The 26,105-nt window shown below is 43.2% G+C and overlaps 2 protein-coding genes across 2 annotated transcripts in view; one reads left to right on the top strand and one right to left on the bottom strand.

The window, feature by feature from the left end:
* The window catches only part of LOC135213731 (uncharacterized), a 125,423-nt gene that overhangs the window by 246 nt on the left and 99,072 nt on the right, over positions 1-26,105 (top strand). Inside the window, exon 2 of the mRNA XM_064247847.1 lies at positions 12,126-12,221. Coding sequence (XP_064103917.1) covers positions 12,157-12,221 — 65 coding nt within the window. The 5' untranslated portion in view covers positions 12,126-12,156. The remainder of the gene's footprint in view (positions 1-12,125; positions 12,222-26,105) is intronic.
* On the bottom strand, positions 7,997-9,940 carry LOC135213917 (uncharacterized). The gene has a single exon (XM_064248011.1). The coding sequence runs from the start codon at positions 9,938-9,940 to the stop codon at positions 7,997-7,999; it is 1,944 nt and encodes a 647-aa protein (XP_064104081.1).

The raw sequence follows: 26,105 nt of genomic DNA on the forward strand, positions 1-26,105 counted from the left end.
CCTGAAGATTCTTTATAATGCTTTCAGGGGGCCGGATGCAGTTGTAGATGTCGACGGGTCCGGATGTTAGTTGTGCTTCTACCACGTATTCCCTACGAAGGAGAATTGGACCGCGTTCACGGCCCAAATTTTTCTGTTTGTGCTCTTGTTGGAATCCGTTTCCCGGTGGCAAATGAAACGCTGAGGTGGAAGCATGGTAAATGACTTGTTATTAGTCGTTCCTTTGGTGCATTAGGCCTTCGAGAAGGGTTTAAAAAGAATCTCGCCCGTTAATTGAGTGTGTTGCGGGAACGGTCGCTGAGAGAAAAGAAACCCCCCATCACATGGCAGAAGACACCAGTGTTTATGTCGATATTTATCCTCTGTTGTTATGACCTGGGCGCTAACAGCTGTCGAATGATGAACGAAATGACGACAGCTTTCGTAATTTTCCGTGCTGTCACCCTAATTCGCAAAATGGATGCATCAGACGAGCTGACTTTCCGCAGATTTTTTTAATTGTTTCGGAAAGCTTGATGTCTGATCAGCGGGACCCTTTTTCTTTGAAAATTGCCTCCTTCCGAACCTTTAGTCCACTGAACTTGTTACGTTGCATTAATAATGGAAGCCGGGAATTTTATTAAATGAAGTCACGAGGGTTGTTGCCGGTCTGGGCAATCGGAGTAGGCTAGGTCAAGAAGCACGGCCAGGTACCATGCTAGTCATCGAGAAAAAGTTCGAGAATGGGTCCGCGTGAAGTGTTGGCCCTTGGAGAGCTTTGAAACCTGAAAGTAAAAACGTACGCTTCAAGTAATGAACATTATATAAATTTACTGTGGTAATTTCAGAAAAAGTCACCGTAACAATGTTATTGAAATGTGACAGGTACTCCCCGTGTATTTGAGAACTGTAGAGTTATTGAAAACCTGTGCCAATAGTGTGAGATAAAACCAAAAAGAATGCACAGCAACACTGCAAATAGCAAAGGTATGCACAAATCGCAGCATAAAAATGAAAGAAAGCAGTCCATATGTGTTAACAGCAACAGTCGCCCACATTCTCTAGAGCATGAGAAGAAGCAAGATCAGATAGAATCATACAAATATGACTCAAAGAGTTGGGTCCTAACACAATCCTTCCCCCTCCCCCCTTCCATTCAACATATTGCTCCATAAGGTAAAACAGAAAATGAGCTTGCCAACATGCCTTTTAATTTCTTTTATTATCTAATAGGGTCTGGGTTTGTTTTGGATCAAGGCTAACTAAATATACCTACATTGAAAATATTTTGTAGAAATGTACCCCAATCTTTTGAAAATATTGTGGTTTGGTATTAGAATTGTTACATTATACACACACTTATGGGCATAAGACACCTTACCTAATGGTCAAAGTTGGCCTCGAGTTGCAAGAAGCTTTAATTAAAATATAACTTTGTTGCGATTTGTTTGCACGAGCCAAAATTTGGTTAAGAATGGTTAACAGTATTATGATGTGTCATAGCTGAACTCTAGGGTAAGTCACCAACAGATCACATGGATATTTTGCATTGGTGATGATTTATCTTTTACATATCAAGCGGAGAAAGAGGTCTGTCAATAAATTTAAAAAAAACAGGTTTTGGTTTTCACCAAGGATGAAATACCCCCAAGAATAGATATAAGAATTGATGCTGAAACAGTTAAATAAACTGATAGTTTTAATTATTTAGGATATACTGTCACTAGTGATGGAAAATGCAAAAAAGAGATCAAAAAGAGAATATCCATGGCAAAAGATTCATTTGGTAAGGTCAAGCAATTAGTCACCAACTCGGAAATATCTATGAATCTAAGGAGGAGGTTTGTGAAATGTTTTGTTTAGTCTGTATTGTTATATGGCTGTGAAACTTGGACTTTGAGGAAGGCAGACGAGGAGAGATTACAGGCTGCAGAAATGTGGTTTTGGAGAAGGATGTTAAAGATATCATGGACAGAAAGGAAAACTAATGAAGTATTAGAGAGAGTAGGCATTGAAAGAGAGCTTTTGGCCTCGGTGAGAGGTAGACAAATGCAGTTTGTGGGTCACATAGTGAGGAGACAAGAACTAGAGTATCTCTCTCTCACTGGAAAAATCAATGGAAGGAGACTGAAAGGAAGACCTAGACAAAAATATATGGATGGATTGGTGAGAATGACTGGAGGAAGAATGTCTGCAGCTCTGTTGCTGTAGAGAGCTGGAAATAGAGAGGAATGGCCAGCCATGATTGCCGACGTCCTTGGGGATGTGGCACCTGGATGATGATGATATCCATTTAGTGACTAGTTTGGGGTGTGGAGAGGTAGCAAATCCGTTCCAGATATACCCAAGTTTTGCGATTTCATATTGAGTATATATAGGTATTATTTATCAAATCAGCTTGGAATCTATTTATTTTTTCTTGCTCTTGTTGCTACTACCTATCCAAAGTCTTGTGTGAGGTGCAGTCAAAGGTCAAATTGTTGCTTCTCTGGTGCCCTTAATATAGGTAAGTTGTTCGGAGTTCTCACCAGTGCACAGCAGGTCTAGGTTCGACCTGCTGTCTGGTTTGTACGCTTAGATGAGATCCTTCTGCTAGACATACTGGAACTCATTTTGAGAGACAGGGTTTGTGATTTTGAGGCTTGATCAGTGAGTAGTGCCGACTCCAGGTCCCATCTGCATTTATCATCTAGGAGTGCCTTATTCCTTGACTCCTAAGAGGGCCATGGTTGAACTGCTCTCCTGAGAATCATGCATGTGCAGTAATATTTATCGAGGCTGCATCGATTAGTTTAAAATCAAAACATATTTAATGTAGAAAATCTTCATGTTGTGTAAGTTGTTAAAGGTCTCCCTTGGGTTCCATGGAGGGCAGTAAGAGACTGTGGATACAATGAACGAAATTAAAGAACTTAAAAATAGGATCATGGTAAATCATCAGCAGATGGATACAGATGGGAGAAGAGCCAGTTGTGTTGGTTGTAGAGCGTTATATGAAGTTTTTAGTATTAGATGGAATCTAAAGAACTATATTTGGAAAAAGATTTATGTATGGATTGCAGCATTCAAGCATGTATATTCAAAATTTTGATGAGGTTAATTTAGCACAACATTTTGATAATCCTTAATGATACAGTATATATAAGCCGTAACTTCTGATTTCAAGGTATGTATTTGGTGTAACTCCTTTGCATTTTTCAAATTTTAAATATAGTAGTATATACTTTTACGGAGCAGCTAAAAAATAAAAAAAAATCTGCTTGATTTTTCTTAAATATTTTTGCTCTAAAACCTGAAAGGTAAAGGGATAGTCTATGATTCCCGAGTTAACCTGGGAAAGTAAGCATTACAAAAAAACTATGCAGTACATATTAAAAACCAACTTGTGAACCTGGTTTGTAAGCAGGGTACCTAGTATGTATTCTGTTTTGGTGTTTCAGTGGCCCCAAATCTTTTAATTGGTGTTTTTCAAATTACTGTCAGGGTTGTTGACATTTAAAATACAATGTACTGGGTTTTGAAGCAGCTCTTGTTTCATTTTGTCTTTCTTATGGGAAGTTAATGTATTGTACTTTATTATACAGTACAGGCAGTCCCCGGGTTACGACGGGTTCGGCTTACGACGTTCCATGGTGAAGGTGCTTTTCAATTATATTCATCAGAAATTATTTCCAGAGTTACGACTCATGTTTCAGGGTTACGACGCCTACAACTGATCTGGCAGAAGAAATATGACACCAAAAATGCAAAATAATCAATATTTGAAGGTTTTTTTTTTATGGAAATTGCCATAGGAATGCATTTTACATAGTTTTGAATGCACCCAAAGCATTAAAAGTAAGGTTTTCTTAGGATTTTTTACTTTCTCCTGGCTTACAACGATTTTCTGGGTTACAACGCGTTTCAAGAACGGAACCTTCGTCGTAACCCCGGGGACTGCCTGTACGTACTTGTAATTCATAGTAGAGATTTGGAACGGTTAATAAGTACAGTGGTGAAGTTCATAGCATGTGAAGCAGTGCTGTAGCAAGTTTAAGACTCAGTTGACTAATGCTAACATATCAAGGTGTTAGTCCATCATTTACCATATGTTGATAATGCCTGGCTGAATGCATCTAGAATTTGACAGCTGATTACTTGGCATTAAGCTCCTCTGGCCACAGGTGTTATTTTTATGATGAAAAGGATATTCAACGCATGTGTTTGAGAAGGTTAAGGCTGTGGACGGTGAAAGTCAAACATAGGCCCAGCAACACACCCAAAATACTCCAAATTTGGTTCTGGAGATACAGGCTTCAACATGGAATAATTCTGGGAAGTAGAGGAATTTCGGCTGCGATTGTAATTTGTTGTTATAGGTACTGCAGTAGGTAAATCCATGGGAAGTGAAACATCCTTCAATTGAGGCTAGAGAACAGATAGTGATGTGGGCCAAATAGCCGTCATGGATGGGAGTGCTAGAGGTTGAAGACAAGAGTGAGGTCAATGTCACAAATGACAAGGAAGGTGAGACATTGGTAGACTTTCTGGCTGCTATATTGGTTGAAGACAACAGTGAAGTCAATGTCACAAATGATAAGGAAGGTGAGACACTGGTAGACTTTCCGGCTGCTATATTGGAGAAGCTGCATGCATTGCAAGATCCACATTAGGTAAGGGAAGCATCACTGAAGGCAGTAGGCCCATATTCTATACACGTACATCCAAAGACACCCAATAACTTGTCATAAGGAAAGAATTCAAGCCCTACAGGAGATCCTATGAAGGCAGTTGGGCAATAGTAGAAGGTACAAGTATAAGTCTAGGCAATCGAGGTGAAAGGAGAACTTCTCCCAAGAGTAATAGGATAATTCTTTGCAGAGGGGACTGCATGGAGGCAAGTAGTACTCAGCTTGGGAAAACAGTTCAGGCAGTCTGGTCTGGACTTCATGACTGAGCAGCCAACAGAGATGAGAGTAGGGACAAATTAAAATTAAAAGAAAATTACTTTAAAAAAAAAAAAAGTAATCTTAGTAACACCGCTCCAAGGGGGAACAGTACCAGTTTGAAGGGTAATTACTGAGAAAAACCTCACTTGATATTCACGAATTACAAGGCAACATTTTGATAAATATGTACTAGTATTAAGTGAAAGAAAGACTGAAAATGAATGGCTTAATATGCAAAATGTTAAATTCTGGAAGACTTGTGGACGTTTCAGCCAGAAGAAAGAAATGTCAATTAATGAAGGTGTCGGGGCATTCAGACTAGGTCTTTTTTTTTTATGGTCTGATAAGTCTATGTAATGAGAAATGTTGGAGAGAAGTCAGGTTATTTATGATTAAAGGGTTAGAGTGAAAAAGATATTTTATGATATTATTTTATGCAAAGCATTGTACAGCTATGCTCAAAACTGACGCTACATGACTGCAAAGGATTTAGTTTAAAATTCATTAACTTGCAACCTAACATGCTCTTTATTTATCTATTATATCAGTTCAGAAACACGATTATTGCTTGCATTAATGCCATAATATGTGAAATCTGTTGTATATTTCAAACTAAGAAAATGTTACATGTAGCCAAATTTCAGGATAAACACTTACGAAACATTTACTAATCTTTCGTTCACTCATCGCTGATGCATCTGACCCAAGTGAAGTCGCCATCAAATCTCAGTTCAGTTGTTAAATGAAAAAATGTGTCATGACAATATTACGTACTTCCAAAGCAACCATAAAATTTGAAATGTCCCAGTTTGATTATTTTTACACCTCAATGCTGCAAAAAGGTAAATGTGTCAATACAAAAGTAGAATGCTCCCTTCGATATCAACGTGTGATTGGAGCATGCGACTTAGGCCTGGAATGACATTCCTAGCAAGGAGTAGTAATAGTACAAAAATTAGATCGGCACCTACTGCATGTCGTATGGGGATCTGTAATGGTGGCAGCAAAAAACCTGGAGTAGGAAACCCCAAATGTCTGGGCACACGTTGAAGTAAACCCAATGTAACCAGAATCAAGGTTTTATTCAGTAAACAATTCCACTACAGTAGTACACTGCAAATAAAAAAACACGTTGTTGAATACAGACATAAACATAAATAAACACTTGAGTTAACTAAGAAGGTACATAAATCACACTCTCCATGAAAGACAGTATAAATAAGAATATACACAAAGCATATAACATACAAAGGGGCATCATAAATAACATATACAAAGAATCAAGCATTGTACCATAATCTGGCGAGTCTACAGCTGTAATACGAGACACGTCACCAAGGAATCACAAAAGTAAACAAAAGCTATAGAGACCACTAATATGAAACAGGTTTATTTTTACCACATTCTTCCCTTCTCAGTTAAGTTCACTTGGAGCAATCCTGAAGGTACTTTGGAGGTTGCCTCACTCTCTCTGACCTTCGAAGTGGAGGAGGTGAGGCTACCTGTTGAGGGACTGTACGGGATTCCTGAAGTGTGTCATGCTGAGAAGCAATATCCACATGGGAGAGACTGCGTGCAATCTCCTGAGGAGCATTTGCAACTGACAATTCCTCAGGAACCTCGGACTGAGATACAGGAACCCCAGCATCTGTACTTTCACGGTTGTCACTAGCCATAGGAGCAAGATGTCTTAATGAAACCGTAGTCACCCTACCATCTGGAAGTTTCACATGAGCATACTTGGGGTTCGCCTCTACGATTTCAACCTCATCCACTAAGGGGTCGTTCTTGCTGTATCTTACATGGCGTCTCAGGAGAGCAGGCCCTCCTTGGATGAGCCAAGTAGGCAACGATTGGCCGGTGGTGGACCTTCTACTATGCAGGAAAAGGCGCTCATGAGGAGTACAGTTCGTGGAAGTGCACAACAAGAAGCGTATACAATGGAGAGCATCTGGGAGAACAGTTTCCCACTGAGACACATCGAGGTTCCTTGTCTTAAGGGCTAATGTCAGAGTTTTCCATATAACTCCGTTATATTTTTCAGCCTGACCATTCCCTTTAGGGTTATAAGGTGTAGTGCGACTGGTAGCAACACCTTTCTTCATCAGGAAATCCTTCAGCTCTTCAGACATAAAACATGCACCCCTGTCAGTGTGGATGTACGCTGGCATGCCAAACAAAGCAAAAAGTTGCACCAAACAACTGATGATAGTTCTAGTGGTCATATCTGCACAAAGGAAAACAAACGGGAACCTTGAAAATTCATCCACAACAGTGAGAAGGTACTTGTTTCTAGATTGAGAGGGAACTGGGCCTTTGAAATCTTAAGTTCAACCTCTCGAAAGGCTGGGTTGCTTTGATCAGTTGTCCCGAGGATTTGATGAATCGAGGTTTGAGCTCTAAACACACTTGGCAAGAGGTGGTAATTTTCCTCACTTCTTCTACCGAGTAAGGTAGATTCCGCCCCGGACAAAATGCATCATGCGAGATATCCCAGGGTGACATAGGATTTCATGAAGTTCTCGGAGCTTATCAGAAGTAGTGGCACCACAGATGCGGGAGAGAGCATCAGCTGGTATGTTTTCTGTTCCTGGACGGTATACTATGTCATAGTGAAAAAACATGAAGAGTTCAAAACTCGCCACCTCGCTATTTTGTCATTCTTTATTTACTGTTTGATTTAGAGTCAAACATAAACTTTACACTACGTTGGTCAGTGATGAGCTTGAAGTGGTGTCCAATTAAGTAGTGTCTCCACTTCCTCAATGCCTCCACTATGGCATAAGCTTCCTTTCCACTGAGGAATGTCCTTGTTCACTGCGAGTGAGAGTGCGGGAAAAGAAAGCCACTGGGCGATCATTCGTGGTCCAGAGTAGCTGCTATCGCATGATCAGAGGCGTCCGTTTCCACAGTGAAAAGAGAGGAGGGATCAATGGCCGTTACCACCGCACTAGCAATGTCTTTCTTCAAGTTCCCGAGAGCTAGCAGTGCTTCAGTGGACAAAGGAAAACCATTGGCTTGTGTGAGAGGGCGGATTTTCTCTGAAAATTTTGGTATCCATCTTGAGTAATGTGCAAGCAATCCCATGGTCATGCGAAGAGAAGCTGCATCTTTAGGGGGGTGAAAGATTCCACAGTGGTTGCAAGCGTTCCGGATCGGGTGTGTGTGATTTCCCCATCCGTTACTGAATACCCAAGTAATTTAATGGATCTGACTTTGAAGTCACACTTGTTGTGGTTTAGAGTGAGATTGTACTCCTCAGCCACCTTCAAAAACCTCCGTAAATTCTGGTCATGCTCCTCCTCTGTCTCACCACACACAGTAACATTGTCAACATAAGCAAAAGTACCACTTACTTTTTCTTTCTTAAGGATTTCGTCAAGCACACGTTGAAAAGCTGCTACTCCATTTTTCACTCCAAATGGAATGCGACTGAACTCATAAAGTTTGCCCCCAGCTTCAAATGCAGTGTACGGTCTCTCTTCTCTTATTGCAACCTGATGGTAAGCACTTTTCAGATCTAAGGTACTGAACACCTTGTACCGTGCAATGTTGTTCACCATCTCGTCGATATTTGGCAGGGGGTAGGCATCAAGCTCAGTGAACCTGTTTATGGTACGAGAGTAATCTATAACCATCCTCCTCTTCTGATTCTCCCCTGATGTCACCAGCACTTGAGCCCTCCAAGGAGAATTACTAGGCCTTATTATTCCTTCCGACATCATACGCTCAGTCTCGGCTTCAATGAACTGCTTGTCACTCAAGGAGTATAATCTTGACTTATTAGCCACTGGTTTACAATCTGGTGTCAGGTTCTTGAAAAGGAAAGGAGGGGTCACCTTAACAACACCTAGTGAACATATCTTCAAGGGAGGTTTTTCTCCTCCAAAATCCATTTCCAGGCCAGAATGTTTCCTCAGGAAGTCATGCCCTAGTATCACATCACTACATAAGCTTTGTAACACCTTGAGTTCAACACCGTGATAAGTCTCTCCTTGCAACTCCAAGTCCACAGTGCACAGACCTAAGATGTTTGAGGACAGGGATTCATCAGCCATAGAGACTTTTCCATGCTCTGGAGACATAGTTAGTTTGTTTAGGTCCACTACATCATGACGCACAAAGCTGTCTGAACTCCCAGTATCAATAAGGGCACTGACAGAGCTACCATTAAGCTTGAGAGGTGTTATGGATTTTTCAAGACACTTAGGGGAGGCCCCCACTATTGAAGCTGGCATTGCTGCAGAATGTTTTGGACTAGAAGAGCCACTCACCTGTTTCACAGAGCGGCACACCCTAGCATAATGCCCTTGCTTCTTACATTTCAAACACACAGCGTCTTTAGCAGGACACTGAGTCCGGGGATGCCGGTTGTTCCCACAAAAAAAACATCGAGCACCAGAAGTAGCAGCAGAAACAGACTCACTGTTATTTTCAGCACTAGATGATTCCTCCTCTCGACTCACTGCTGACACAGCAGCATTGACAGGTTCTGCTGAAGAGTAGGAGGCTGAATGCTTCTGGGCCATTTCCAGAGTGCGAGCCTGTTCATAAGCAGTATTTAGGTTCAGTGTCCTATTCTCCAACAGACGCTGGCGTATTGCACACGAGACCAAACCATTAATGAAGGCATCCCGAACATAACTGTCACACGCTTCCTCCGCAGTTACACTTTTGAATTGGCAGTCCTTAGCAAGTAGCTTCAGTGCCTGCAGGAACTGATCCAGGGACTCACCTGAGTTTTGCCTGCGAGTGGCAAGTAAATGTCTGGCAAATATTTCATTCTTTGGTTTCACGTACAAAGATGTCAGAACCTCTTCAGCCTTCTCATAAGTCTCACACTCAGAAATAAAGTCATACACACTAGGAGCCACATAGTTAGTGAGAAGAACCAGTTTGTCAAGGGTAGGGGTAGTCAGCTGCACTGCTTCAACGAAGTTTGTAAATGTCCGCAGCCAGTGTGTCCACTCCTTGGCGGCCTGGGCAGAGTCAGGGTCCACTTCGAACCGGGGAGGGCGTAGAAGTCGTTCCATGGCGATTGAATTGTTTTACTGAATAAATTGAAGTAAACCCGGTGTAACCAGAATCAAGGTTTTATTCAGTAAACAATTCCACTACAGTAGTACACTGCAAATAAAAAAAACACGTTGTTGAATACAGACATAAACATAAATAAACTCTTGAGTTAACTAAGAAGGTACATAAATCACACTCTCCATGAAAGACAGTATAAATAAGAATATACACAAAGCATATAACATACAAAGGGGCATCATAAATAACATATACAAAGAATCAAGCATTGTACCATAATCTGGCGAGTCTACAGCTGTAATACGAGACACGTCACCAAGGAATCACAAAAGTAAACAAAAGCTATAGAGACCACTAATATGAAACAGGTTTATTTTTACCACACACGTGTTGATGAGGCCTTGTAGAAACGAAGGAATCCATGATAACAACAAAGCGCGCGCACTGAAACAAGAATTCATGGGTAAACAAAGTAACTGGCTTGGGAGAGTGAAAGCGAATACTCTCCAAGGCGGTCAAAGAAAGGGTATTACATTGAGGTTTTCTGCCTGGTTGGTGACCAGCTTCCACCTCGTATATGCATCATTTGCCAGATGCCACAGATTCCTTGCTTTACAATCTTTGTTTTATCCGGTTTGCAGCTGGCACAAGAAGATTGTCCTACTGTTGAGACCAAGGGTTTGTTAGCTATGAAAATTAAAAATTGAAGAAAATTTTTTAATGTATTATAGAAATATTTATTGTGCAGTAAATTTAGTGTGAAATATTCGTTACAATAATACAGTAACATGATGAAAAAATTGATCAAATATAGAGCCTTTGAATATCATTAATTATCCTGTTACCTCTGTGTTCACTACTGCTGTGTCATAAATCCATGTCTGCTCCCAAGGACATCACCTTCTTAGGCCTCCTTAGTTACACGAGGGATTACAAAGCAAATGTTGAGTAACATTAGTATTTTTGAACCATGAAATTTAATTAATTTTTTTTTAAGTGATGTCTCCTCGTTCTGTATTTTCCTTTGCGTCCTCTTACTTCCGCCTAATTCTTTGGAAGTTTGAATTTCAAGTCGTGATCCCTGTGGGCTTGTTCCATATGAATGGGGTTCATCTGAATAACAACAACAGTTATCAAATGCATGGTTAAGGAGAGGTGACTGCTATTTAGAACACGAGGATAGGTAACCAGAACACCTTTTTTATTTTTCTTTGTAAAATTCATTTTAAATATGAACTTTGCTATTTCTTTATATAGTTGTTAAGCGATGTTACATAATTACGTATGTAGGCGGTCCCCGGGTTACGACATTCCTAGGTTAAGGCGCTTTTCAATTATATTCACCAGAAATTATTTCCAGGGTTACAACGCATGTTCTAGTGTTATGACGCCTACAACACTCATCTGGCACAAGAAATGACACCAAGAATGCAAATTAATCAATAATTGAAGGTTTTTTTTATGAAAAATGGAATAAGAATGCATTTTACATAGTTTTTAATATACACACAGCATTAAAAGTAAGTTTTTCTTAGGATTTTTGACAATGTTCCGGCTTACAACGATTTTCGGGTTACAATGCGTCTCAAGAACGGAACCCCTGTCGTAACCCAGGGACTGCCTGTCTTTGTTTCATAGTCTCTCAACATCCATAGACTTATTATAATGGTTGAGGAACCACAAAGACAAACTTCTTAAGATGAAGGCCATTCAGTCTCTTCTGCATTAAAGTTTTGAAGCAGTATTAAAAATCCTGATGTCTGTTCATTGGAGTGTGCGTTACACATTTACTCTTATTTCATATTCTATATTGTGATATTGGTGTGTTTTTCTTAGATTTCAATTTTTTTTTAACATAGATTCTTCAACTGTGAAGAGAAAAGAAAGGTTGCTGAGCAAATTTAGTAGATGTTTCACCGTATGACATAATAGGTATTGTGTGCTTTGAATAAAAGAACTTGGTTGAATTGTGGAATGATCAGAAACCAATGTACGTAGAATACAGGTAACATGAAACATTGTAAATTGTATTGTCCTGTATATGGTCAAGTACTTTGTTTCCATTTTGCTTCCCAGTTTACTTATTTTGATATGAAGCATATGTATGTTAGAGGGCTCTGTAAATTCAGCCAAATTTTCTGGTACATGGGCATTTTAGACTAATTTTTCTTTTGTCTTTTTCAGGTTCTGATCCAAGAATTGATTGAGATCAGAAATGGATGATCAACAACTTATTGTCATTCCTGATGGGAAGGGGGAAGTTACTCTATTAGATACAGAGTAAGTTTTTGTCAGTGTACTCTGCATGACACTTAATGTTAGAAGTATTGTGGAAATTTTAGGCATTTTAAATCATGGTAAATAGTGCCTAGAGCTTATTCATATGCCACTGTGCATTTATATATAGAATTTGTTGTTCAGAAACTTAAGTAGAAAGTAGAATTATGATCTTCCACCTAATGCAAAACTCACACAGAATATAGTAAAGCTAGAAGTAAGCACTAATTCCTGTTTTGTAAGCAGTAGTCACCAAAGGGAGCAGGGTTGGTTGTTAAGTGTCTAGGTGCACTGTAAAGATTACTTTAGATTTCTTTGCAGCATGCATTTGGCCCCTAGCTGCAACCCCTTTCATTCTTTTTACTGTACTTCCATTCATATTCTGGCTTCCATCTTACTTTCCACATTCTTTTGACCATGATTAATAGGGCATCTGCTTGGTTTTTTTCCTGTTATATCTTTTAAATCTCTTACTCCATTCGGTGCTGAGTGACTTGTCAGTTCCCAGAGCTTGGCCTTTGGCCTCAATTGTATACTATTCCATCTATATAATAGCAATAGTTTTTATAATGATAATCATTTTACACATTTTAATTGCTCTGCTTTGGTAACAGTTATATATAGTAGTAGAATCCATTTTGGATATTGGTAAAATGCAGTTTGTCATTGGTTAGGCACTGAATTTCACAATTACATGTGAAAGAAAGAAATTGGAAGAGATTTTTTAAAATTTATTTATTTATGTATTTATTTATTTATTTTATATACAGAAAGGTTATTCCCTCAAACCTATTAATTGTGATCTTGCCAGACTTTTATCAAAGATTTAGAAATTTTCCCCTTGCTATGACTTGTCTACTGATACTACTTGTTTCAGGCCACCTACTTTGTGATTAATGGTATAAATTATAAAAATGTTTTACAATATAAAAGTTTGTTTCATCTCAAGCTAGTTGTATATTCCCTGGATTGCTATTCACATAAAAAAAAGCCTCAGAAAGACTCCAAAGCATACGCAAATATACCCCAGGACTTAAGGGGGACTCAAATATAAACAGGATCTGTAGCCAGACCTCCACGTAATGTAGGATCTGGGGTTGCTATGAAGTGGGTTCTTGGCAAAAGGTAAAGCATTTATTGTTACGTCATTTCCAAAATGACCAGACCTTTGATAGGGCTGTTTGGATCCTTCCATGTGTGTTTAATCTCCATATATTTGCCAAATTTATAACAACAATAGTGAGAGAAAATTGTTTTTTCCCATTACGGATATCAAATATCTTTTCCGTTTCACAGAATACTAAATCAGTTTCATAGGTTTATGATAGATAGTAATATTGGTTGAATATGATATGGCAACAAAGTGTAGAGCGACTGACACTGACTTACAAGTTATTCCTGGTCCTCTCACAGCCATGGATAGACATCAACTTCACAGCTGAGGAAAGGCAATTGTATACAAAATAAAGAGGTATTTTCTAGATGAAAAGGCAAATAGAGGGCCTATGTTATCCCATAAAAAAGCTCTTGCTTGGATATAGAAGAGAGAGATTGAGAGCAGGGCTGAATAGGAAGGAGATTAAATTACCTGTAATCTTATAATTATAACCTCAGGGTTTGTCTCAAAGACATTCAGAGGTCTGCCACACACGTGTCAGTTGATGTTTTTGTAAAATTGGCAACAGGACAGATCTTTAAACACCATACCAGAGAGGTCTCGTTGCGGTGGCAAGACTAAAGGACGAGACATGTAAGCAAGTACCTCAGTTGACATGCAGTCTCTTTATTCCCATAGATGTTGCCTACCACAATGGTCATAATACAAAGTGTCTTTAAATAACATTGCTCACAGAATACCAGAAAAATTCTAGCTGAATTTACAAGCTAGCAAGGATGACACATCCAGTACTCATGTACTTAGAATTTGACCCTTTCCTCTGCCTGAAATACCTACCTATGTACTTGTTACAACCCTCAGAAAAACTGCTTCCTGCTACGCCTCCCTCTTAGGAGTCCAAAAACTTAACAGTCTAAAGTGTTCCACCCTCCACAAGCAGACTTCACTGCTCACTGAATGATCCTCTTTGCCAGAATTGACTGCTGATAGAGACGAAATGTAAAAGGAGGCAGAGGACGTGTCTGGACTACCAAGGCCTATCATTGATATGAAGCTGGATGAATGGGAAGTCCAGTAGTAAACCAGTTTTATGATGAGTTAGGTTTTCTGGCAAGATATGGAGTTCATGGACTCTCTTTGAACCATGAAAACTATGACCTTCAGGTGGCATTTTGAAAAATAAGAGCATTCTATAAGGACTCACATGGCAGCCTCAAGAGACTGTAGGACCAATGGAAGATCTCAATTGAGTAGTTAGAGGTACCCTGTGTAACTACTTTTTGAGATTCATGAACAAATAATTCATAAGAAACTAGAAAAGCAGAATCTGTTATCAGCAAGAGAACAAATAGGATTTAAACTATGTCCACCACACAAGGTGACAAACTGATCCCTCGTCCATTGATTTAAGTTGGTAGTTGAAGTACTGCAATATCGTGACGGGGTCATTAGTAAACCTTGAAAACATTCTGTCTTCTTGTTAAGGGACTCTTAACTGGTGGAGGAGCCGGTGAAAATAAGGCTGTTACAGGAGCATTCTGTAAAGTGGCATAAATAGATCAATGAATTATTCTTATGGGCCTTAGTGGAGGTATCACAAGGATTCCTATATTCATAAAAGGGTTGCTAGCATTTGCTACCTGTAGGTGTGGTTGGAAGACGTGCAAATCCAAGTAGTCCCAAGTCTGTGCGATTGCATGTGTTCTCATTTTAGTTATGGCTGTGTGGAAGGAGGGAAATTGCTGAAGGTTATGATTAATGGGTTTATATATCTTTCATTTCATTAAAAATGGTGTACTCTGACTTATTGTAAAATTATTTTATGGTAAATAAAGCCCATCAGTCTTAATCAGCATAATTGCAGTTTGGGAGAGAAGACGAAAGACAAGTTGTCCAGCTTGATGCTGCTTCCATGCCTCTTGACTGCTGTATACTGCTTATACATGAGCCGTCTCCCGAAGAAATTTCCCTTGAAGCAAAATTCTCCATATCTCACAATGTACATGCACCTAGCAGATCACAACCACACTGAGATCACCCAGAGAGAGAAAGAAGGAAAATATGAATAAAACAGACAAATTAAACTGGCTTTAAACAGAGAAAGTAATCACGTCCTTTCTTAAAGGTGGCAGGAAAGTAACTGATATGTCACGGGATGCCAAGGGCATTCTGGGAACCACAATACCCTGTGACCTGGTACAGATGCCAATAGTCCCTGGATCTCACAAGATTTTTTTTTAATTCTACCAGTTTCCAGCTTGTTGCTAGTATTATCCTAATGTTAAGACAGAAGGTTTGTTTCGTATATGAACAACTGAGAATCGGAACATACAAAGAATATTTTCTGAAAATACAAGCTTATACTTCAAAGTATAAATATAAATGTAAAGAGGATGTTACTTTAAAACCTTATAAAAGGAGGTCCTAGTGGCCATACAGAAATTACTACTTAAAAGTAATAAAATCCATGCAAAAAAAAAGAAAAAAAAAAAAAAGTTAATGAATACATACCAATATTGAAATAGTGAATGCAAAAACACTAACCTCTGGTGATGGGCTTCTTAAATGTGGGAAGTAGAGCATACAGTAAACTCCTTAATTGTCATACAGATTAGAGTGATATTTAGGTGTTATACAAATAAGTGATTTGTGTTATTTTGCATATAGTGGACTGTGGCTTGGGTTGCACAGTAGTGGAAAACACTTTCTTATTTAAAATATTTTCAGGCATAAAAGGTGCACTTCATTTTTGGCAGGCATATCTGGGAAAATTTAAGTAAATTAAGCTGACCCCTGATCCCCTAGCCGAATGCTTGCACTTTTGGCCTCTAGGCATATTTACCAATATGTACATATCACTTTTACTCTACCCCTGCTTTATTTTTTTACTGTTAGTTTCTCTACATCTTTTATGTTTTAATGAACTGTCAATAAAAACAATTTTTGAAAAAGGAAAAACCTTACTTCATTATAAGTATAGCTTTTACCTCTGGGCCAGCAGTAGTTCAACAGATTACAAAAAATTCAAGAATGCTTTGTTTTCCATGATATCTCTGTCTTCTGTTCGTCTAATTCCCCACCCCACACAAGGTGACCAATAGGTGATCAGTCTATTTGTGTCTCTGGTTTTGGTAGTTCAACTGATGCACTGGATTTTCTGTTGGTTGTTCTTTTATTTTTGTAATACCCCCTGTGTTCTTGTTCTCAAGATTTGCAGACTCTCATATTTGTGGATTTCTCTGTAGACCGTGTCTACCCAATATTCGTGGGAAATAATTAAATGCACTTTATGATAAAATCATTAAAAAAAACGAGGCATAAGCATGTTTAGTGGGTTTTTCTTGAGTTTGAATGAACTAAATAGGTAGTTCTTTGCGTGTTTTTATGGGGGTTCTGAGTATTCGCAGATTCTAGCAATTTTGGGGGTGTGTGTGTGTCTGGAATGCATTTCCCCTGAATAAGGGGGTCCACTGTATGTGTTCAGTAATACCTTGTAAGGTAAGAGTTGCTGTAATAGGCATTATTCCAGTTTTATTGACCTTCATTGAATTGTAGTTGAACGAAGTGCGGTAATTGATCACAGATGCAGCGAGCTTGTTAGGTTGTAGAAACTAGAGGATAATACTAATAAGACACAAGTTACTTGTTTGCTTCCCTTAGAACAATGACTCCCAATGAGCTTCCCATTAATTCAGAGCATTCCACTAACGGTTAAACCCTTGGTGGAAGCTTGGTCTTCTGCTGTTAAGTGTGGTCGTCTTTGGCTGCCTCTCTGAGATGTTTTCAGTATTTAAGACTTATCTGCCTTTTTTGTGGTTGGAGGGCAATTGCTTGTGCTCAATCGATTGATGAATCAGGTGTCTGATTTACACCCATTGTACTATAGCCTATAGGTGGTCACAATTTATTTTTGGAAGAGGGTAATTGCTTTCTGTAAGGTGAGGTTAACCGATGATGATGTGGAAATAGAACCTTTATTTGAGCTGTATTTCATTAGATGGTTTGTGCTTGTTCAAGGCTTTAATGCTGTTCATGTAAAGGGAGCCTCTGCTGAGATATTTGTCTTGCCACCATATATTGGAGAAAGGGAACTACTACTTAGCTAATGCCGTGTCCACACGGTCGGACTCTGTCTGCAGTCATAAAGTCATCGTCTGTAAATGGGCAATTTAAGCGGACAAAACCACGAAATGTCCGTTTGCTGTTAAAGAGGGCACAAACAATGCCCTTGCTCTGACACAAACAATGCCTTTATTCTGACTTCAAGTATGAAACGACGACGCTACTAGACAAAATAAGATTTCAGCCTGTTTCTATCCTGACTGAGTTAAGAACATTTTGTGTTTTTTCTTAGATTCATTACTGTGCATCATGTCCAACTCAAACAGGCATTGGTATCTGGATAATATTATTGAATTGATTGAATTATTGCACTAACATGAATGTTTGTGGGAAGTAAGAAGTGTTTCTTATAAGAATAGAAACCAACATACTGCAGCCCTCAAAGAGATAACCGATAAAATTACCAGTAAAAGCTTCAAAGCTATGACAAGTAATGTAAAAAAAAAAAAAAACAAAAAAAAAAAAAAAAAAAAAAAAAAAAAAAAAAAAAAAGGACAACTTCAGAAAACCATTATTATGGTGTAGAGCGCTATCTTCTTTTTTTTACGGAAAGACCTGACCGATTTGTAATTCGTCTACCGTAATTGACAACTACCGGAACCACATACGCTGCCTCGACTTGCTGCCCACTGATTTGTGATTACCTAAAGCCCATAACCCACCTGACCCGTAGCTCGAATGTTTGAACGAAATCTCGGTCAAAATTTGCATACTTTGCATGGTGAAGATGAAGTCTGAAGACAGAGTTCGACCGTGTGGACACGGCATAAGGATCCCTTTCCAAATAAGGGGTTAGTATTGGGAAGGCCTAGTCCCTTGCAAGGTTTTTTATTTTGGAGTTAAAGACTTATTGTTGAGGTTTTCTTGTGGGGAGGAGTTTCATCTTTATTTGCAGTGTTTATCACCACTGATCACTTCTAAGAGGTTGTCAGTCTTTAACCCTTAATGGACAAACATGAATAGCAATGACAGGTTTTGGGTGGTGGATGGAGTGATTCATGGTGTGTAAGTATTAAATACCATCTACTTTGGAGAATCAGGCAGGAAAGAGGTGCCATTATTTCTATAGCCCATGAATTCACTAATGGCAACTTTTAGACTGGCTAAAATCCACTGGGCGGCTCATGAGAGTGTTTCTTGGGATCTTGATGTCAAGGAAGGATGTAGTGCCTGTCTCTTACAAGATGTCGTTTTGTAAATGTGCTCATGAATACACCAAGGGGTTGCTATTGGTTTCAGTTCTTATCTTTTATGATAGTACGTATGTCAGTTGTAAATGTAAGTTTGCAAAGAAAAGTGCAATTAAGTAGAAAAATATTTATGAATCCAAAATAATTATTGCATCTTTGTTCTTGGTAAATTTGTATAAATATTCTACAGCAATTATGCTCAGAATTTGTTACTGTATAATTGAGAGGTAAGATTAATTTCAAAAATATAAATACTTAATATTTATTTTTTTAAACATATGCTTACCTCTCCATTTATATAAACTGTCCTTCCTTCCTCCCCACATGCAAAGTGGACAGAAGTAGACTGATCAGCTATGAGTGTTTGCACCTAATTGGTCCCATGGTGGGAAGGGGGGATGTAGATGTGTAGAAGACAGATATAGCTAACAGCATTTTCTTTTTTTCAACTTGTCAAACTACCGCTGGCACGGAAGTACAAGTTATTTCATTCCCGTAACCCAGTGAGTTTTTATTAAACTTTATAAATTATAAATTGTGAAAAAAAAAAATTGTATTTATAGTATGGTAAAGGTGAGGATATTGATTTTTTTTTTTTTTTTGTTTCCCTCAAACCCTAAGCCATCACTGACATTGTCATTCACATGCTCATGGAATTCACTGCAATTGTCATAAAGTGCTGTCTGAGTTAGAGTTGTCTGTTGTTCCGACACGGCATACAAACCTTCGGTCCTTTTACAATAGGAAGTACTAGCGGCAGCTGGATAGGTCGTAAGCTTTCGAACAAGGGTTCGTAGTTAACTGCTTGTCCGACAGGCGCGCAAAGCGCGCGCGACTGGGAGGTAAACAAATCACTTTTGCTTTCGGCCTGCTGGCGTGTGGACGTGTATCATCGCTTCTCTGCCCGCTTCATCGTCGTTTGCTTTCGCATGATTGTGTTTTTCTTTTTCTATGTATCTAGTGAAACTGAATTGTAAGTACAATCATTTCATTGAATTCAATTGTGAATTAAAGGATCTTGGTTCACAACGCCCTCCGATTACCCGAGTGCCGGGACTGAAGGGCGTAATTGCGGGAATTCATTTTCCCAGAATGATCCTCGGATGGTATGCTCGGTGCCGAGGGCGGGAGCGCTCGCTCCGAGCGTATATTGGGTTGGAAATGTGTAGATGAAAATCGTAAGTAAGTGCTCTTTTCATTTATATGTTTTTGACCTGTATGCCCGTTGCCGAACGAATGCGCTCGACACGGGAACTTATTCAGTATGAAAGTGGAATCGCAAGTACAGTATTCTTTTTCATTTTGTCATATTATTTTTATTTTTTATTGTAGCAATACATCAGTTTGGGATCAGTTTCCGAGCTTACCCGGAGATTGATCCTTCCCCCTTTGTATTTTTGAATGAAGTGAAATCGCAAGTGCAGTTCTTTTTCATTTTCATTCTTTTATTGAGATTGCATTGTTGACTGGGATCAATGTTCCGCTATTCACGGGAATTGATCCTTCCCCTTTTTTATTTGTATGAAGTGAAACGCAAGCGCAGTAGTTTTTTTCATTTCATATATTCTTGATTGCATCAATTCATTATGGATCAAGGTTTCCAGAAACCTTGATCCATAAAGGTAAGGAATGAAACCTTTCAACCTTGCGCTCGGTGCCGAGGGCGCGAATGCCGCTCGATCCGAGCCCTTATTCTTTGTGAAGTGAATTTTCATTTTGTTCTTATTATTGGTTGCATCAATATTATTTGGTTCAAGTTCCGCTCAGTCAGGGAATTGATCCTTATGCCTTGTATTCGTGCCGATGGCACGATAGCTCTAGGGCTCTTATTTTGTTGTTGGGTACATGGGTACTGTGCGGGGGTGGGGAACGAGACCCTCCCCCCCGCTCATTCCCCCAGATGTCTCTTCCCCTTAGGGGGGGGGGAGGTTATCGGCGTTCTTCTCCTCGCCCGATCCGTCGAGCGCGGGGGAGGGCGCTCGGTGCCCGATGTACATTGTATTAGGGGTCTTCCACTCGTTCGGGAGGGATCAAACCCCCGCACGAGGGGATTTCCCCCCATTAATCACTACTACTATTATTTCCGCAGGTGCTACCTGCCACGGGAGAGTGGACCTTGGTGAGGTATGGGCGTCTTCCAATTGCAGAGCGGGCTGGTGTCCAGGGGCTGCGGTTCTATGTATGGGCTACTGCGGTCACCCATGGAGTGGTGACCACGCAAACCAGGTGACGACGTCCCTCCTCACCAACCTGGTGTACTCGCCTCACGTGGTAACAGTCTTGCCTACAGCCGCTGTGAAGTGCCGTTCGCCGTACCGAGAGGGGGGGCGTGCCGCCGCCGCTCGTGGTTGCCGCGCTGCAGCGACCACACTTCCGCTGCCCTAGAACTTCGCCCCTGGACCTGCCGCCGGTACCAGGATGTTGCTGGCTGCTGCTCCACTTCCTGTTTCCGGTGCTGCCTGCCGTACCTGCCGATTCTGCCTGCCGTTGCTGCGCTGGCTGTTCCTGCCGTTGCTGTGCTGGCTGTCCCTACCGATGATGTGCTGGCCGTGACTGCTGTTCCTGAGATGCCCATACCTGCTGATGTCGTCCCTGTTCGTGGGGTGGTACTACCCCAGACTTTGGTCTGTCTGTAACAGGTGCGTCCGGGCCCTGTAGCTGCGCTACAGCAGCCCCGGCTCCGCCCTGGATAGCATAGATCTTACGTCTGTCCTGAGGAAGCTGACGAAGAAGAGGAGGAAGGTGTCGTGGTCGTCGTCTTCATCTTCTTCATCGTCGTCGGCCGCCGCCTCTTCCCCTTCGACTTCTAAGGCTTTACAGCCGAGGAAGAAGAAGGTGCCTCCTCCTCCTCCCTCCTAAGAAGCTTCCTCGGGAGCTTCTCGTGACCCGTCTCACCTCGGTGGGACGGGAGGGTTCCTTCCGCTGGTCCTCCTGCTCCTTCGGGAGCGGGGCCCGTCTTCTTCTTCCGCAAGGAAGAAGACTACGGGGACCAGAGGGGTACCGGGCTAACACCGGTACTTCCTCGCCTGGTGTCAGTGGTTCTGCCACTGCATCAGGGTCCGTCTCGGCCTCCCGTTCGCGGGAGGTACCGAGTGTACGGTCGCCTACCAGCGACCGTGCAGCCAGGAACCAGACCTCTGAGTCCGCTCAGCGTCAGGTTCACGGCAAACGGGGCGGAAGACTTGGTGACAGCCGCTCATGCGACTCTCACCAGACCAGCTCTCACTCTCGCGGATGAACAGCTGGCTACCCTGGGACGTGACGGTCCCACGACCGACACGGGCTGAGGCTGGGAAGAGTCCTCCCGTTCGCCGGTTGCCAGCCACGGCTGGAACCAGCGACGTGACGTGCCGTGAGGACAAGCACCGCGTCTCACTGCGACAGTGGAGCCTGCAGGTCGCCTGACCGTCGCTCTCACAGAGAGCGATCGGGTACGGCAACCAGCACCAGCTCTTCTGACACTCGAGATCAGTGCCGCTGTGCTCAGTCCAGACCGTTCTCCACAGCGAGACGGTTCGACCAGGCCCTGCAGCTCGATCGTCACCGCGGTGTTGACGGTCGCCTGCAGCCCTCCAAGCCTGCTGGTCCTGCCAGCGAGCGACGAGGGAACGTCAGTCTGCCCTCTCCCGTACCTTCAACCTCCGGGTCGGGTTCACCGGGAGGAGCGAGGTATTGAGGATGATCGTGAGGGGTGCGCCCCTCATGATCCCACCACGACCCCGCCCTACGTGCCAGGCACGGTTGCTTGGACCGGCCAGGACAGGTACGTGCATTGGCAAGTGGATGGGGAAGACCGCGAGGGCTGTCGCTGTTCCCCCTTCTTAGGAGGAGGGGTTCTCGGAATATGCTCTTGTTCGAAGGGCTTAACGGTCCCACTCTGCAAGATGCGTGACTTCCGAGATCCAGAGGAACTTTGCCGAGGTTACGGCCGCTGATTCGTCAGCACAATGACCTCGGGAATGGATCCCGCCGCTCCCACCAGGCAGAGCCTACGTTCTCTGGCTCTAGTCGTTTTGGGGCCCGAGAGGGAATCCAAATCGACGGTGGGTCTGCCGCGATCGGAGCTTGCCGACTGGGTGGAGCCAGGTATCTCTCGTACTCCAAGGTAACAAGGAGGCTCTCTCGGTTCTGGACGGTCGAACAAGCTCCTTCACCTCCTCTACTGCGACAGAGGCGTTTCTACGTGTCTTCGGACATCGTATTTATATCCCTTCGGTCCTCCTGAGGTTTCGACCTCGACGAGGACTGGAATGAGTCGGAGCGGTATCGGCTCTCTCCTGTCAGGTGTCGATCAGCCCCACCCAGGACGACGTTCACATGTGGCGGCAGACCCTTACCTACAGTGAGAGTTCGTAACCCTCCTCGGGAAAACGTTTTCTCCTGACGATACGTTTTCCCAGACTCTGATCGAGGCCATCGCCGCAAGGCGATGGCTGCTCCTGCTCTTCTCCAACTGCTAGTTCCACTGGGAAGGCGAGCGAGTATCCAATTCCTCCCCCACCCTTCCCTCTCCTCCTTACGGCTCGAGGGAAAGGGGAGGGATCCTACAGAGATTTCTCTGTAAGTCCCACCCGTTAGGGGCTGCGTACCGGGGGGACCTTCCTACCTGACGTAAGCCCCGTCATTGAGGAGGGATCCTGCCAGCCATTGGGACCCGGTCCAACAGCAGGCGTACGTTCCAGGGGCATCGAAGGACGTAGCATGGAGACAGGAGATCAAGACCATGCTGAAGCAAGAGAGCTGTAGAAAATCGGGTACGGATCAATCACCGGGCTTTACAGCCGACTCTTCCTGGTGGAAAGTCTACAATAGGCTGGCGCCCAGTGATAGATCTCTCTTCCCCGAACCGGTTGGTTCGCCAGACCCGGTTCACGATGGAGACGGCACGCTCAGTGCTCGACTCTATCAGGGAGAACATTTCATGCTTGCAGTTGGACTTGAAGGATGCGGATCTACAAATACCCCATCCATCAGTCCTCCAGAAAGTACCTCCGCTTCATCCTCGACGGGACGGTTGTACCAGTTCAGGCCACGTTTGCTTCGGTCTCTCAACCGCCCCCAGGTGTTCACGCGAGTGTTCACTCTGGTGTCTGCTTGGGCCCATTCGCACGGGATACGTCTGATGAGTATCTCGCGATTGGTTAGTTCTGGCCGAGCTCCCGCTCGCAGTTTGCTACAGACAGGGATCGACTGCTCGGAGTTCTGTCGCGATCTGGGGATCGTTCTGAACTTCGAAAAGTCCGATCTCGAGCACAAGCAGAGGATGAAGTACCTGGGTATGCTGATCGACACGGTAGCAGATTCAGGTAGGCAGCCAACCAGTTCCTGTCTCGGCAAGGAACAGGTAGCTCAGCAATGGCAAGTCGTGACTCGGACACCTGTCGTCACCGGGGAAGACCAGTCCCAACGGGGCGTCTTCACCTGCGGTCTCTTCAGGGAGACCAAAGGAGAGTTGGTCACAGGGCGACGGATCCCCAAGCCTTCCATGGTCACTGACACAGGAGGTGAGGCAGGACCTAGCCAGGTGACTGGACGACAGGAACCCCTTAAGAGAGTGCCTCCGGGTACTCTCCCCCCGGACATGCAGCTGCTCTCAGACGCATCGACCGAGGGATGGGGTGCACACCTGGAAGAGTTGCGGACTTCAGGAGTGTGGTACGAGAACGACAAGCACCTTCACATCAATGTACTGGAAAAAACTAAAGGCACGCGTTCCTCGCTCTCCAGAGTTCCAGGACCGCTTGATGGGACACTCAGTGGTGTTGATGTACGACAACACCACGGTGGTGGCTTACGTCAACAAACAGGGGGGGCCTAGTGTCTCTCCCGTTGTATCAGTTGACTCGGCAGGTGCACGAGTGGGCCGAGGCACACTCAATAGAGCTGTCGGCACACTACATTCCAGGGAAGGAATGTAGTAGCAGACACGCTCAGCCGTCGGGATCAGGTGATAAGGGCCGATAATGGTCTCTACACCAGGACGTGGCGGAAAGGCTCTTCGACCTGTGGGGGGCGACCAGTCGAGGATCTGTTCGCCATCCGGCACATCAGGAAGCTCCAGGTGTTCTTCTCGGCCGTTGCCGGATCCATGGGCAGCTGCAGAGGACGCTCTTCAAACACCCGTGGGACAACCATCTTCGCCATGCCTTTCCCCCGTTCAGCCTGATTCACAAGGTGATCAGTCGAGCACTGGTCATTCCCGAATCTCAGGATGATCCTGATGGCTTCCAAATGGTCCACAGGCCATTTGGTATCCGGACCTGCTGGCTTTCTCTTCGCAAGAGAACCGAGGAGAGATTCCCCATTGGGCACAACCTTCTCGGCCAGCACACAACGTCGAGCCGGGTACCCCAACGAGCAGTCCAGTCCCTACGTCATTCAAGGCTGGCTGTTATCCACCTTCTCTTGCGTACGAGAAGCTTTTTTCGTAGCGCAGCAACAGAGATGGCTGGAAACGTCCGTCAGTCCTCTGCAGCTGTGTACCAGGGGAAGTCGGCCGTCTTCGGTGGTTGGTGTCGTAGACGGGGCCTATCTCTTCTCAGAGCCAATCTTCAGCAGGTAGCGGATTTCCTCGTTTTTTTCTTCGACCTGAGGAAGCTCCTCTAAGTTCCCACAGTCAAGGATACAGAGCCGCCTTTGTCGCTCCTCCTGAAACTGACGGGATTGGACTCTCGAACTCGTTCGAGATCTCCTTGCTTAGGAGCAGCTTCCAAAAAAGGTCTTGCCAACCAGGGAAATCAAATGACCCTCGTCTTGCTGGACCTGGCATCGGCGAAGAGAGTACGGGAGCGTCATGCAGATAATGATGCTGATGAGATGCTGCTTTGTCCTGGGCAGGACGCTACGTCGCTATCTGAAGAGAACTCGACACCTCGGGCCTGAGTGTCGACGCCTCTCCGTAGCAAGGGGTCCAACAAGAAGAATTAGCAAGGGGTCAACAATAAAGAAGTATCAAGAACACTCTTTCGTCCTGGCTGCGTGAGGTCTTCAGGAGGGCGTAGGAGGCTGATGGCAGTGACGACATCCGTACGTCCCGTCCGGCCGGAACTCACGAAGTCCAGAAGTGTTGGCCCCTCGTTGGCGTTTCGTAAGAACTTCTCCGTGGCGCAGGTATGGAAGGTGGGGTCTCGGTACACCAGACCACCGGCAACTTCCTTATACCTCTTGGATATTGCCCATAGGTCCTTGGATCGGTTTCCTTAGGACCTGTGGTGGCTGCTCAACACGTCGTCTAGCTACCCGAGACCCTAGCAGGCTGAACAGCATCGAGTCCTGGTGTGACTGTATGAATAGATAGTGATGAGAAAGTGACTGGCTTCTCTTCTATCTTTCTTCCCCTCTACCTGTGGGTAGAGGGATACGGTCATCACCCTGCTGGATAAGGACGAGATGCCGGTGAGCTATATGACAGAGCCCCATCCTATCCCTTTTCACGAGGGATGGGAGCAGAATATCCAC

Source organism: Macrobrachium nipponense, chromosome 43 (genome assembly GCF_015104395.2).
Source record: "Macrobrachium nipponense isolate FS-2020 chromosome 43, ASM1510439v2, whole genome shotgun sequence".
Classification (NCBI taxonomy): Eukaryota; Metazoa; Arthropoda; class Malacostraca; order Decapoda; family Palaemonidae; genus Macrobrachium; species Macrobrachium nipponense.